A 13,849-nucleotide genomic window follows, 5' to 3' on the forward strand; every position below is an offset into this window, starting at 1 on the left:
TCTTGATATATGTATATACAGAAATATCGTGAAATATTTTTTGTATGGAATAATATTTGCGAAATTAAAAATGAAATTTGTAATTGATTTTTGTTTAAAATTTTTTACCCGTAGATGATAACAACGTTATCGATCAAATTTAATTCTGTAAAGAGCTGTGGATGGCGCTGTTAGTGCGATGACAAATAGTTTACATCATGGTGGTATTGTAGCTGTCAACACCGATCAATTAGAAGAATTATGTCTCATAAGGTAGTATTTTATTATATTTAGAAAGAAATTATTTTAATTTTGCACTTTTACGCTTATCGCATTTAAATGTGCGTCACTATGTACATGTTTTATTTAAATTTTTACGGAAGATTAGTATAATTCCATGGACTTGACATTTCAACTTCGACGTTCAATTTAACTATCAACCTCGAATCTATCGACCTTTTTTTATATAGTAGAAAAATGACACGTAAATGTAATAACATAAATTCGTTGTACAAACTGTGATAAAATTTCTTGCAAATATGTAATATAATTCTATTCAATTTGAAGGATTCATTGATAAAGCATGTTTATCATTTTAGGGAGCAATAAAAAAAGTTCTAGTTACTAAGGATGCATCAAATGTTAAACCTAAATCAAAAAGTTCATCTACCAAAGAAGTGGAAAGTTCTGAAAAATTGGACTTGAAATCAAGGAAAAAATTTCAGAGTATAGAACAAACAGGAGAGGGTGATAAATACTCAAGATTAATGCAATCTGCACAATCAAACAAAAATAATATGAAGGGATCAGGTAGACCATCTCAAACCAGAACTGTTAGAGAAAGTTCATCTTCAACATCTAAAACAAGTATCAATGTTCCTAAAGCAACTACGAAAAGTATTTTAACATCTAAAATGCCATCTGATTCTGTCAGAAAATCGAGTAGTAGTACTGCAGTAAAAAGTAGTAAATCTACTGGTAGAATTCAAAGTGGATATTCAGAAAAAAGGGGACTAAGTACAATATTTGTGCCTCAGTCAACCACAAGTAAACTTACTACAAAATCTAATAGTAAGCATAATGTCTCTCCATTGAGAAATGAACAGAAACCAAAAACAAGCATAAGTACAGTTGATAACAGTAACTCAAAAACAAATGCCAGGCAACGTAAATTATCCAGAACATTAAGTCCAAGTGAAATTAGAATGTTGCACTCTGCTGCAAACAGATCAAGTTCTGTACAAAGGATAGATCAGAATAGAAAGGCTCAAGCAGAGAAGGATCAAATGGATAATCAATATGATTATGAAGATGACTTTGAGGTAAATTACAGTAATGAAATCAAGCTATGATAAGTTATGAATTTGATTGACTTGAGCATTTTTGTAGGATTATGAATCTGATTTTCAAGAGTGTACAGACAGTGAAACATCTGAAATTAGTGAAGAAACAAATAGCAGTCACAGTAATATGTTACAGAATCCCATTGAATTACAAAGTGAAAAACAAGTACTGGTACTTATTTTATCATAGTCTAGTATTAAAGTTGGCAGTGTTTTTATATTAAATTGCAACTTTACTGTAGCGCAAAGTTGTGAACAGTGCTGAACAGCAAAAGGAAGAAGAACACATGCATGATTCTGGGCACTATGAACTTGCAGAAGCTAGGAGAAGGGCAGCAAGAGTAGAATTACTTGCAAATGATCCAAAATTATCTTCTCTTCTTGAATTAAAGCAACCAATTAACAAAGCATATAGGTTCGTTATAAGCAAAATCAAGTTTCAAGATTGAGTAGCTTTTGTTATATTGTTTGTGCTGTTCTCTTATTAAATACTTATGCAATTCCTGAATAATTATTTGCGTGTGCTTCATTTTAATAATAGTTTTAAGTAATTGTCTTCTTCTTTTTTTTTCTTAATATAGTGAGGATAGATTATCAGAAAATAAATCGCTACCGTTATCTACTGACGAAGGCTTCGAAGATAGTCGTTCTGGTGATTTTACAAAATCACCACCACTCTCACAAATTTCATTCATTGATTTTCGTAAGACTAAAGAAAATAAAAAACCAAAGGTAATAAATATTAATTATTACAAAGTCATTAAACTTCTTTATCAGTGATTATACCTGTTGTTACTCCTAGAAATCCAAGAAAAGTTTAAGCAGGGGTGAAGAGCTATTAAAAATGATAAAATTAGACATGATGGAGTGGTCTCTTCTTGAATGCTCACCTATTCCTTATGAAGAATTTATTAGAAATTATGGAAAGCTAAATGCTCAACAAGTATGTTGATTATTAAATGTATTGTAAATTTCATTATTAAATAATATTGAATTTTTAAAAACGTGTGTATTGAATTTTACAGATGTCTACGCAAACTGGTGAAGATAACATTGAGGTAGAAACACAAACAGACAAAATAGTATTTAGCAATAAATGGACTCAGTTTCCTATAACTTGTAGAAGTAGTTTGCGAACTAAAGAAGAGTTAGACTTGTTTAGAATGGTATGTAAAATAATTCTAATTTATTTAAGTGTTATTATAGTAGTAAAATTTTCAGGATCAAATTGGTGTTGGCGGTGATGATGACATAGAAAATATGAATTCCATACTGCCACCATGTTTTGATGCATTACGATTAAGCGATTTTGTAAATCGCGCAGGGAGAGTCATGTTATCATTATTGGAAGAACGAAGATCTGGTGGAAATGTTTTCAAAAATGAAGAGCAAGTACCATTTAGTGACGGTGTTGTTAAACTTTCCATAGATTCGGTAACATTTTTGGCTGGTAGAGCAGTGACGTTAGTTCATTACTCAGAGGTGATAAATAAAGTCCTTGTGACTATTCATTCTCCAGCTGAAGAGGTAAGAATTATTATAAACTATCGCAGTCGTAAAACCTATACATAATAATAATAATAATTTAAATAGGAAATTGAAACATCCAATCAACAAGATTATATCACTGATTGCTGTATTGGATGTGTGTGGAATATTTCTGAACCCTCAATGCCTATGAAATTATTTTATTCAACCTGTCCAATTACTGCATGTTGTTTTCATTTAACAAATTACAATGTGGTATTTGCGGGTCTAGAAGATGGGTATGTCGCTTAACCACTCATTTAAATATTACAGTATATGGTAATTTAATACAACTAACAAAGACTGATGTACAGGTCGATAAGTCTTTGGGATTTAAAGGAAGATGAAATGTGGCATAAAAAAATAACTGACAAAGCTAACGAGTTAAATTGGATAATACGAATGCCAACTTATACAACTGCAGCAAATATGGAAATTGATAATCACAATTCACAAATTGTTGCAATACGTATATTATCTAAAATTGAAGAGAAATCGTCAGAATGGCATAGTAATAAATTTGTACCGATACAAGTATGTTGTGGTTCCTTATTCTAATTCATACTTTCTTATATAATAGTGCTTGTATTAACATTTCTGTGTTATCTAACATAATAGATATGTAGCTTAAATGAAAAAGGTTGTCTTATTATATGGAGCGTTTTACACAGCATGGGAATAAATGTTGATGACTTAGGGCTGTCATGTTGGGGTAGTGTAAGGCTTGTAAAAAGTCAAGAACTCCTTTTACAATTTGATAATAAGAAGAAGTAAATATTCTATAATACAACGCATACTACGTATTAAAAGTTGATTATACTAAACCTTTTAATTCCTTCAGAAGGATCAATACAGCTGCGTTTATTGATATGCATGTGGATTGTGTTGACAGTAATAATTTTTATATTGCCACTAACAGTAGCAGTATTTTGCATGCTACTCGCATTGGTAACAAAGCTCATCCTGCTATGTACAGTAAATTTGATACTAGTAAGTTATTAATCACATTCACAAAAATTTTAATTCCAATATAATTAATCTGTCGTGTGTTGTGTTTCAGGTCCTTGTGGAAACGTAACTAGCATGGAAACGTGTCCATTCGAACATTCCTTCTTTTTGGTATGATTTTCATCTACACTCTTAATTTTCAGTTGTTTATAAAACAGTTGCATTATTCTTCTTTTACTATTTATTATTTTCTTTTATCGTAGGTTGGTTGTGACGATGGAACGATTCGATTACACTCGTTGAGTATTGAGAAACCAATTTTTCAATTAAAAGATGAAAACAATGCACAGAGTATTAAATCAGTGCAATGGTCGCAATCGAAACCATTTACAATCTTTGTATTGGACAATAACTCACGGTAATAAACCGTTGTAACATACAAATCAGTTTTAATAATCGGCTATGATAACTAAACAATATTAATATTTCAGCATACATGTATGGGATTTAAGTAACAGCGATATTTATCCATCCTGTACAGTAAATATGCAAAAAAGTGGTCACATAAATAGCATGCAATTATCGTCTTGCAAAACCGAGCAAGATATGTCTCATCAGTATTTAGTATGTTAATATTTTTATTAATATATAACTTATAATAATTCCATATATGTAACAATGTATATTTCAGGCCGTGGGAACAGAATCCGGAAACGTAGAGATATACAAACTAAAGACAAACTTTTATTATTCTAAAAAAGAGGAGTATTTGCAAGAGCTAAATACTTTTATGCGATATATTGCGATTTTGTAACTAAAATAAGATTGTTAACGATAGAACCTTGAAGGAATTGAATTTTTTTATACTTCCAGTGAATTAGTATGCAAAACTTTTACTTATCGCATCTACATGCATGTTTTATAAGTGAATAGTGAATACTTACTTGGTGTTTAGTTAAAAGACAATCTTTTGCAACATAGTAATAGAATTTTAATATTGTTACTGAACGATAAGAAAGTAATTTTTATTTTATATCAATTTAATAAGCAAAAACCACGATTTGTATAAAATTTATTATTTATTGCATAGTATTCACAAAAATGAATCCGTCCATAAATTGTATACAAACGATAGTTTTATAATATAAAAGACATTCAGATAATACATAATTCAAAGAAGTATTATTCTCTAATAAATCTTTATTACGACAAATGTGGTATTTACAAATTGGTTGTAAATAGCATACGTTGGGTGAATGTTTATAATTAAGCATTCAGTAATACGCTTTTAACATAACAAACGTAAATATGTATATAAAAAAAATATTAACCCAATTGGATTTCAAATCTCTTACGCCGCTGCAAGAAGTTCGATTTGCCATAAGGTAATCGATAATGCTGTTATAACTGCCATTCCATGTCTGATGAGCATCTAGCTGTAATTGTTGCGTTTCTTCCTGCAAAAAGAATATTTGCATTTGTTTTTAATTGTGTTAAATTACGCGTGTGATAACCCATTTTCACGAATTTTATATCAACATTGTATCGACAATGTGCGATTATTGCTCTTGGATCGACCAAATCTTAGCAAGGATCAAAGTTGAAACTACAGAACCGCTAAAAAAGAAACCACGAGTGCATGTAGATCCAGTCGTAGTAGTTCACGGAGGTGCAGGAAGAATTCCACAAAAAGAACGTGAACAAATGCTTCTCGAGGTTACAGAAAATTTTCTTTGAAAAAACATAGTGTTTCTTAGAAAAAGAATGCTTATGAATTATATATAAATTACAAGGATAAAAGTCTCCATAAATTAACATAGGTTAAAAATGCAGCCATCGAGGCATATAGAGATCTCATCAATGGCAAACGGGCAGTGGATGCGGTTGAAAAGGCGATTTCTCATATGGAAAGTAAGCCATACTTTAATTGCGCCAGGGGAGGTGCTTTGGACGTTAACGATGAAGTCGTTATGGACGCTGGTATTGTGACCAAAGATAATGCAGGATTTGTGGGTGGCGTTCGCGACATAGAACATCCTATAACTTTAGGTACATACTACACTAAACAAAACTGCAATTTCATCAAGGTTCTGCATTTAAACGAAATCGTATATCCCACAGCAAGGAAGGTATTAGAAAAGACAGAGCACGTGTTAATCGTCGAAAACGGCGCGCAGAAGTTTGCTTTAGATAACGGCATTGAAATTTTGCCACCCGGTAGTTTAAATGTGTACGAATCCACGATATCACAGCGGTCGGACGAAGAAAGCATGTTCGAGTGTGTGTCTAGTTGCTCGGGCGAAGGAGAATGGAATGAAGATGAATGGAAAAATAACATCGAAGATGGAAGGAAGAAAGAGTGTAGATCAGACTGTGTCGTGGTAAGGTCTGAAGAAGGAGAAGCTTTCCCTTATTGCGTGATGTCAATCTCGGATTTGGATGAACCGACTGTTTTACAGGTTTCCTTTATTACATTTTATGCATATTTGAACGAAATTTCTACAAAACCTTAATACATATCTTAATACAGTAGGATTTCGATTAACAAAAATACCTTAAGATTCAAATATGAAGCACCCTTCTCATAACTAGTTTTATTATCTTCGGTAGGCTATTGTTAAATCATTTTCTAAGTCTCAATCAATATTTTACTGTACTCTTTATTTTTATTATATGGAATATTCGAATAATCGAATTTTGGTTAATCAAGGTTTCACTGTATTCAGATATCACTACTATATTCGTTTGATGCTAAAAATTTATGAAAAATCAACTATAGTACTTCGATTCTTAGCTTTGAACAACAATGGATCTTTATTACAAAAAATATTTACGACCTCCCCACCCCAAAAATAGTTGAAAATGATTAAAAATCTAGGCTGGCGCAGTTGGTGCAATTGCATATGATCGAAAAAGGCGATTAGCAAGCGGTACATCGACGGCGGGAGAACCTGGGAAACCGGTTGGTTCTGTGAGCGCAATTGGCACAGTAATTGGCTGTGGTATTTACGCGAACGAAGAAGGCTGTGTTTCCATTTCGGGGACCGATACTAGCATTTATTGTTATGCACCAGCGCGAAAAATAATTCAAAATCTCTGTCCAGAAGATCCAATAAAATGTGCAGTGAACGCAGAGTTAGAAAATTTTGAAGTAACAACCGGGGATTCTAACATAGGTGTTATTGTGTTAAATGCAAAAGGTGATCCTTTCATTTCGTTTAAGTGCACACACTTCCCTTGGGCTTTTTGCCGAAAGGGATTCGTGTATTATGGTTCAGCGCCAGACGAAAGGTTCTGGGAAAAAGTAACTATCCTCGAAAGACCTCTAGACTGCATGTGTAACACTTCTGACGAAGACTAAGGAAGACTTTGCGTGCAGTATTTTGTAAATGTCGTAACGTTTCTTGTACACTTTTTGTGAATAATATTGCTATTTATATTAGTGTCTGCTTCAATCTAGTAGATCATTGTTTAAATTATCAGTATGCTTTTACTTACCGGAAATATGACGCTGTGATTAGAATCGTATGGTCCGTATAAGGAGAATGCTGAGGTCTTAGCTTTGATACCTCCGAAAAGATCGTCTATTTCCAAAAGCATTGAGTATATTTCATCGTGTCTTGTGCTAGTTAAATTTTCGTGACCGACTACCTAAACGTAAATATAGTTCACTGGACATTATAGTATGTATCATATTTTGTCACGAGATATTTACCGTGCTTAAGGAGGTCCATGACAATATGCACACGTTTTCCTCATCAACGTCTGTTTTATTGTCACATAGAATTCGATAAGGTGAAGTATTCTCATAATCTTTATTATTTTGTGAGTTTAAATTACCTGTAATAATCATAGAGACATATATGTTTAGAAATAAAAAACTTTGTCCTTTTTATTTGAAAATCAATTCAATTTAAATTGTAGGTATATAAGAGACTTTGAATAATTTATAGGTTTCTCATATGAAAGATATTTTTAACGCTCATTTCAAAATATAACAGATAGCCTTGAAACAATCTTCAAGATTACATAAAAATTTTATTCGAGGATTCAAGGTATTTACCCATTAGTTTTTCGACGTTTTTTAAATTGACAAAAGCGACGTCTCCAAGGCCAGATGATAAACACTCAAACGCTGTTGAATCGTCTCCATGTTTGCCTGCTATAAATATAATTCATTGTTTAGTTAATATCATGATCTTTGTAATGCTCTGATTACCATAGCACACGTTTACCTACTCTGTTTACACAAAGAATATAAATTACGAGGAACTTCCTCGTGACTCTCATTCAGATTGGGAACGCAACTTTCCTTAAAGAAGTTTGCTACTGCATGGAGGTCCGAGCATTCAATTCTCGATCTAGAAATATTCTTTAAAACAGCCACGAATGTGTTCCATCCTATAAAGATAAAACAATTATTAAAATTATTATCAAGATTCAAAAAAATATCCAGAAAGTACCATATTTCACAACACAAAACCGCTAGCTATATTCAGATTCAAGGTTTCGTATAAAGGATAAAAGAGTAGGAAAAACAGGAAATTATATTTACCGACGTCTCTGTATCCAGTGAAACATGCTTTGGCCCCCTTCAGATCCCTAATATTTTTAAACCACGAATCTCGTTTGACGACAGCCACGATCCTGTTGAACTCATAGTACTTCTTGGGCATCGCCTGCACGATCGGCTTCAGATTCATCCTGAAACAGCACTCTGGATACTTCCCGGGACATCTTTTTGCCATGAACACACGTACTCTATCTTAGCTCACTTTCTAGCGTCAAGCATCTCTTCGGGCCTTGCAACGAATATATCCGCTCGTTTGGTTTCGATCGCCTTCAAACATGCCATTCTCGATAGCTCTTGAACGCAGGAAATAGTTGGTTCCACACCGTAAACGAAAGCTGCTTCTCTGAGCCATCGACATTTTCTGTCTTCCAAATTCGATGTGACACACCATCGTACCCTTCTCGATGAACGACAAGTTGCGCGGTTGTTGGCGCTTATGAAACCGGGAACTGTGATCAAATATGATTATCAGAGACGAGAAATTGTTCGAACTGTGAATTGGTTGGGTGGTATAATTCTATAGGAAACAGTGGACGTTAAATGGGCATCACTGTATTAGAATTACTTAGGTTCTAACCCTTTACACTTGATTTTCGCTCCTTTTGTGGTAACAGTGTAGGTCCATTTTTCCTGCAACTATTTTTTTCATTGTTCTAAGCTTTCAAAAAATCTGAAAAATTGTGAGATACACACTTACTGAAGGTCTCTATTTTAGTTCATCGCTATTTAAGTTACATGTTTGTAAGATTAATTTTAAGAAAAATAAAAATTCGGAAGAAGTTTACAAAAGAATCAGAATTCACTGCGGACAAAATGGATTCAATGTGCCCATGGAGAATTAAGTACCCTACACTTATGTTATGTTGCTTCAGAGCAAGACTCACTATGTGGAAAGTACTTTATAGATCACCAAAATCGGTGCTTCACCTTGTCATAATATTGTAATCAATCTTTGTTAATTACATCTTAATAAGAAGTCCTCTGGCCTTTCTAGAGTATCAGTGCTCACCGGCGACGGGTGATAGCTCTCCAACAAATCCATCATCACCCAGTTCAACCCGTGCTCCTCCCTCATACTACTCATTTTCTTCTCAACCTTCTCTGCTATTTCTCTGATAAAACAGAAAGACCACTTGAAAGATACAATACTTTCGAAGCTTCAATTGTCTAATGACTTTACTAACCGTCTAGCAACAATCACTGGCCATGGTCTCGTTATCCATACGCAGGGTTTGTCAAATACCATGGGCCTCGTCGTGCCATCAGGACAAAAATAGTTGTAAGACTCTTTATCGATGTGTTGATTCTGTCTCCGTGTAACATTTTATTATTATCATGATTGAATTACATTAAGACGTTTGTACTACAAGGTGATTCAAACAGAACGAAATTTTTAATAAAAAAAAGCCTCTAGGAAAATTGCTTTGCGCTAAATTTTCGCTTGGAAGAAGGGTATTCGATTCTTTTTAAATCACAGCCTGCTTTTAAATGGAGCACTATTCAATCTTTATTCTTCAGGTATTTAGTTAGTTTGTGTAACATAGATTAATAGTGTTCTCAATATATTGTTACCTCAAAATGTTGACGTGTATCATCTAATCTGACCCAAGCTATGTCTCCTGCGTTATCAGTGAGGCACAATAAAGCACCTTCGCGACCGTGATACTTGTCATTCGAAAAACAACCGAGCGGATTGTAACACGAGGCGCACAGTTTCATGTTCTGTGATTCTGCAAAGTAGATTCGTTCGTAATATTCGTAGATGAAAGTGAATACATTCACTCACGTGCTATTTGGATTTAGATTACGCACTTAATTTATAGTTGTATAAATTATTGACGACCCATGGACCGGCAATACAGGCTCCTTCAAAGAAATTGGACAGCCCAGTGATCCTATTCTCGAGCAAGGTCTTTTGCGGGTCACATTCTTTGGGAATTATCCACTTCTCGAAATACTATAAACAAGGTACGTTAATATCGCGAATTTACTTTACATAGTAAATAATCGTAAAATGTATTAAATATTGATATCCTCATTCTAATATCGCGTATGAAAAACGAACGTGAACATATTCAAGATAATTATATAAATTATAAAGCTAGACCGAAATATGTAATTAGTTTCTCTACTTTTCTATGAACTTACATTTTTATTATATTCATAGTATTAGAATAAAGGTATCGATGCATGTATACAGGGGTTCCCAGAACTGGTGACACAAGCAGAAAGGTAATGATTCTATATGAAAATGTAAGTTGAAAATATAGAACAAAATTTTTTATTTCAGTTTCAAAAATATGTACTTTCAATTTAGGCCTAGGATGAGAGGGAACTGTTTCTAGTGTAGAAATTTAAATTCAATTTTCTCAAAAATGAAGCACGATATTAAAAAGTTTTATTTTATATTTTCGACTTATTTTTCATGTAGAATCATTATCTTTCTTCTTGTACCAGCAGTTCTGGAACATCTTATATAATAATTTCTGTGTGTATAATCAATTGTTTTATAATTTATCTAAAATTCAAATCTCTATGATTCAATCAGAGATCCTTCTTAATTTTGGAAAGCCAGACGAATTGAGTGTACGTCACATTCAATGCTAAATTATATCCTAGCAATATAAGAATATTAACCGTGGCGAAAGATTTGGTCCAACCGTCGGCCGTGTCGAATCCAGGGTGACAAAATCTTTTTCCCTTAACGTCCCAAATGCTCCTCACATTTTTGTTGACTAGAACAACCATCTCGAAGCGTTGCTTTTCTATCAATGCAGAAAACAGAATGAGTCCCAATTTTTGATTGCAAACGAACTATTGAAGAATCAAGCAAGTGAATTGATTTCGCATTGAAATTACCTTGTGGAAAGAGTCTTAGCTCATTTGTGACTAGAACGTTGTATTCATTGTACACAGACGCGGCGACAAGGTCCTCCGGTTCCAAAACGGTGAAATCAGCATGGCCTCTGGTCAACTGCCTCAGGCAATTGAACCTGTGATTTAATACAATTTCCCATTGAATCGAAAGACATACCTAGTACCAATCGTTCGATCTGATGACATGCGTTCGTTTTTTTAAGACGTCTTTATGATCCGTCATCGTTCTTATTAAATTTGTTTATACTCGCCTATCGTTTCCTATAACACACTCTACCTGAGTCCCAGCAGTTACCAATTGCGGGCAAAGTTTGTGAATCCTTTTTGTCGTGTGCACATTTTCGACCACGCATAGTTTCACTGAAAGTTTCAATTTCGTTCTTCGTTTTGTTCCATTCCAGTATTTAATCGCATAAAAGTGTTCTTAACCCTTTCGTGACTGAATGATTTTTTCAGCATCCTCTGCTCTAATTTTTTTTGTTAACTAGGCTTTCATGTCATTCTAGGTGCAATAGCAAAAAAAAAGTGGAACACGTACGTCCCACTAGTCACGAAAGCGTTAAGAAGCAATTATCAGCTAAAAGTTAAGAATCATTTTCGTTCTGTTCAGTACATATTTTAAACAAAAGAATACAATTATATTAATCTATTACATTACGTTGAAATGAAGATTATTGTAATAATTAAATCAGATTAATTGAAACCATTAACTTTGAAATGAAAATACTTTGAAATGCAATATAGTTTTAATTAGTATTAACACGTGATTCCAAACTTGTTGCCGATATAATTTATATTCAATTCAGTCTTATTTCTTGGTAGAGACATGCGCGTAATTACGGTGATTCTAAAAGCAGTCGAGCGGTAAATATTAAATGTTGGGTGTCGAGATAGGGGAACTGTTAGAAATATTGCTCAATAAGGATATCGACCTCTTCCATCGTTCAATGCGCTAAAATTTGATTACAATATTTCTGCTATAAATTATGCCGCTTAAAGCAATTTGAATGTTTACTTTTAGATAGCAAGTTTTGAAATGATTCACATGATTGATAATGAAACGGAAGGAAACTAAAATACGTGATACAATAATATCTTAGGTATAATTATCGTCTAAAATAAATGTACTGAATACTGCAAATAATTGAATGGACGAAACTCTTCTTATTTTGAGCAAAATATGTAAGCTTACAAAGGGTTAACATTAAATGATATGAAGCAATACAAATATTTTAAATATTATTAAAAATTAAGTACTTACAATTTTCAGCGTCGGTATATTGATGGAAAAACGCAGTAAAGAAGAGTGAAGCAAACAGTCGAAAATCCATTTTCAGCGTTTATCGAACCAGCATCTTTATAAAAAATTAATTATGAGCTTTCTATCACTTGTTTTTAAACACGCCATGAATTATGAAAGTGGCCTAAATAAAAATCTAAAAAATTGAATTTATTCCTTATTTTGCAATGCAACACAAAATAAGAGATAAATTTAATTTTGCAATACTTTTTATTTGGACCACTTTCATAATTACCGACACAAATATTCGTATAGCAATTATTAATAATTATGCACTATCCATATTTTCAATCATTTCACGGCACGAAATAGAATTGTAGAAGCGGGATCGCGAACTTCCCTACTCCAAGGATAACAACACTTATCACACCGTTATTATTTCACAAGATACTTGTTTGGTAGACATACAAGACATTCATAACGCTACACATTCTATATCTTGCCTCAAATCGACCGAAATGATTAATGCACGCATAATAATGCAAATATCAGCATAAAAACTTAACGAAACAAATTGAACCGTCATTTTACGGAGTCCTCGAAGCGAGACAATTCAAAGATCGTTTTATGAAGGATGGCAATAAAAGTTAATTACCCAGGACCGAAGGAAGAAAGCATAGAATTCTTTCTAGCGAGGGAAATTCTTGCCCGTAACAGGTAGAAACGTCCTGACACAAAAATGCACAAAACGAGTATTTTCGTTCGAACAAGCACCACTCAATATTAACGAAACGAATCTGTCATAAAATTTGAAATTTTTCTCACAAAATTACATAATTAAAGTTCACTTAATTCAACAATCTCATTCCTGCAACTTCTCTGCGATCAATTCTTTCTTCGATCCTCTACTGTAGCACTGTAAAGTAACTTCAAGGAGAAATCGACTTTTTCGCCGGTCATTGAAAACTCTCAAGAGTAACGTAAAAAGGAAGGAGGAAAAAAACGTTGTGATCCTTTACGTCACGTTTAATTTAACCATTAAATATCTGGCTTCTTTCGTTCGTCGTACCTGCACGACCAGATTCACTTCAATCAGAGGCTTTGTAGTGCTGACTCTGACCACGCGGTTCGAACGCTTAAAATAGAAAACCGAATCGCGAAGGCGACTGACTTCTTTTTGGATTTAGTAAGAATAAAAGGTGAAAGGTCAGTCAGTTCCGTGACATCGGGCGCGTTTCTGTCGACAGTCACCTTTTCGAACGTCTCGCGATCAAATTCACCACATGGTACCCTTTGAGGAAAAGCGGTTCCTTTCGTCCGACACGTATCGTATGCGTTTGCTTTACACTTTACGTCGACTAA

At 33.6% G+C, this 13,849-nt stretch overlaps 3 protein-coding genes across 4 annotated transcripts; 2 read left to right on the plus strand and 1 right to left on the minus strand.

Moving 5' to 3' along the window:
* The first annotated feature begins 217 nt into the window (after positions 1–217).
* Positions 218–4,828, plus strand: LOC143184019 (cytoplasmic dynein 2 intermediate chain 1). 2 transcript variants are annotated; one of them, XM_076385944.1, is made up of 16 exons: positions 218–252; positions 579–1,301; positions 1,369–1,494; positions 1,565–1,737; positions 1,904–2,054; positions 2,125–2,265; positions 2,348–2,488; positions 2,544–2,849; positions 2,916–3,088; positions 3,164–3,383; positions 3,468–3,619; positions 3,694–3,839; positions 3,910–3,968; positions 4,061–4,215; positions 4,289–4,421; positions 4,489–4,828. In XM_076385944.1, exons 1-16 carry the CDS (start codon positions 241–243, stop codon positions 4,609–4,611), a joined length of 2,934 nt encoding a protein of 977 aa, XP_076242059.1. In that variant the 5' UTR covers positions 218–240; the 3' UTR covers positions 4,612–4,828. The 2 variants fall into 2 exon arrangements, with proteins under 2 accessions (XP_076242059.1, XP_076242058.1); XM_076385943.1 differs by having other exon boundaries at positions 3,691–3,839; positions 4,489–4,827.
* Positions 4,829–4,944: 116 nt separating this feature from the next.
* On the minus strand, positions 4,945–12,602 carry Tsf3 (Transferrin 3). The gene is given in 15 exon segments (XM_076385946.1): positions 4,945–5,254; positions 7,296–7,448; positions 7,513–7,637; positions 7,861–7,959; positions 8,037–8,198; positions 8,353–8,501; positions 8,573–8,819; positions 9,334–9,482; positions 9,555–9,676; positions 9,943–10,100; positions 10,183–10,327; positions 11,008–11,135; positions 11,230–11,363; positions 11,499–11,607; positions 12,509–12,602. Coding segments are annotated over 15 exon segments (2,157 nt in total). The 3' UTR covers positions 4,945–5,071.
* LOC143184026 (isoaspartyl peptidase/L-asparaginase) lies at positions 5,271–6,377 on the plus strand. Its single transcript, XM_076385951.1, has 3 exons — positions 5,271–5,513; positions 5,618–5,846; positions 5,919–6,377. The coding sequence occupies exons 1-3, from the start codon at positions 5,349–5,351 to the stop codon at positions 6,308–6,310; spliced, it is 786 nt and encodes a 261-aa protein (XP_076242066.1). The 5' UTR covers positions 5,271–5,348; the 3' UTR covers positions 6,311–6,377.
* Positions 12,603–13,849: the final 1,247 nt, after the last annotated feature.

This window comes from Calliopsis andreniformis, chromosome 9 (assembly GCF_051401765.1).
Source record: "Calliopsis andreniformis isolate RMS-2024a chromosome 9, iyCalAndr_principal, whole genome shotgun sequence".
NCBI classification, from domain to species: Eukaryota; Metazoa; Arthropoda; class Insecta; order Hymenoptera; family Andrenidae; genus Calliopsis; species Calliopsis andreniformis.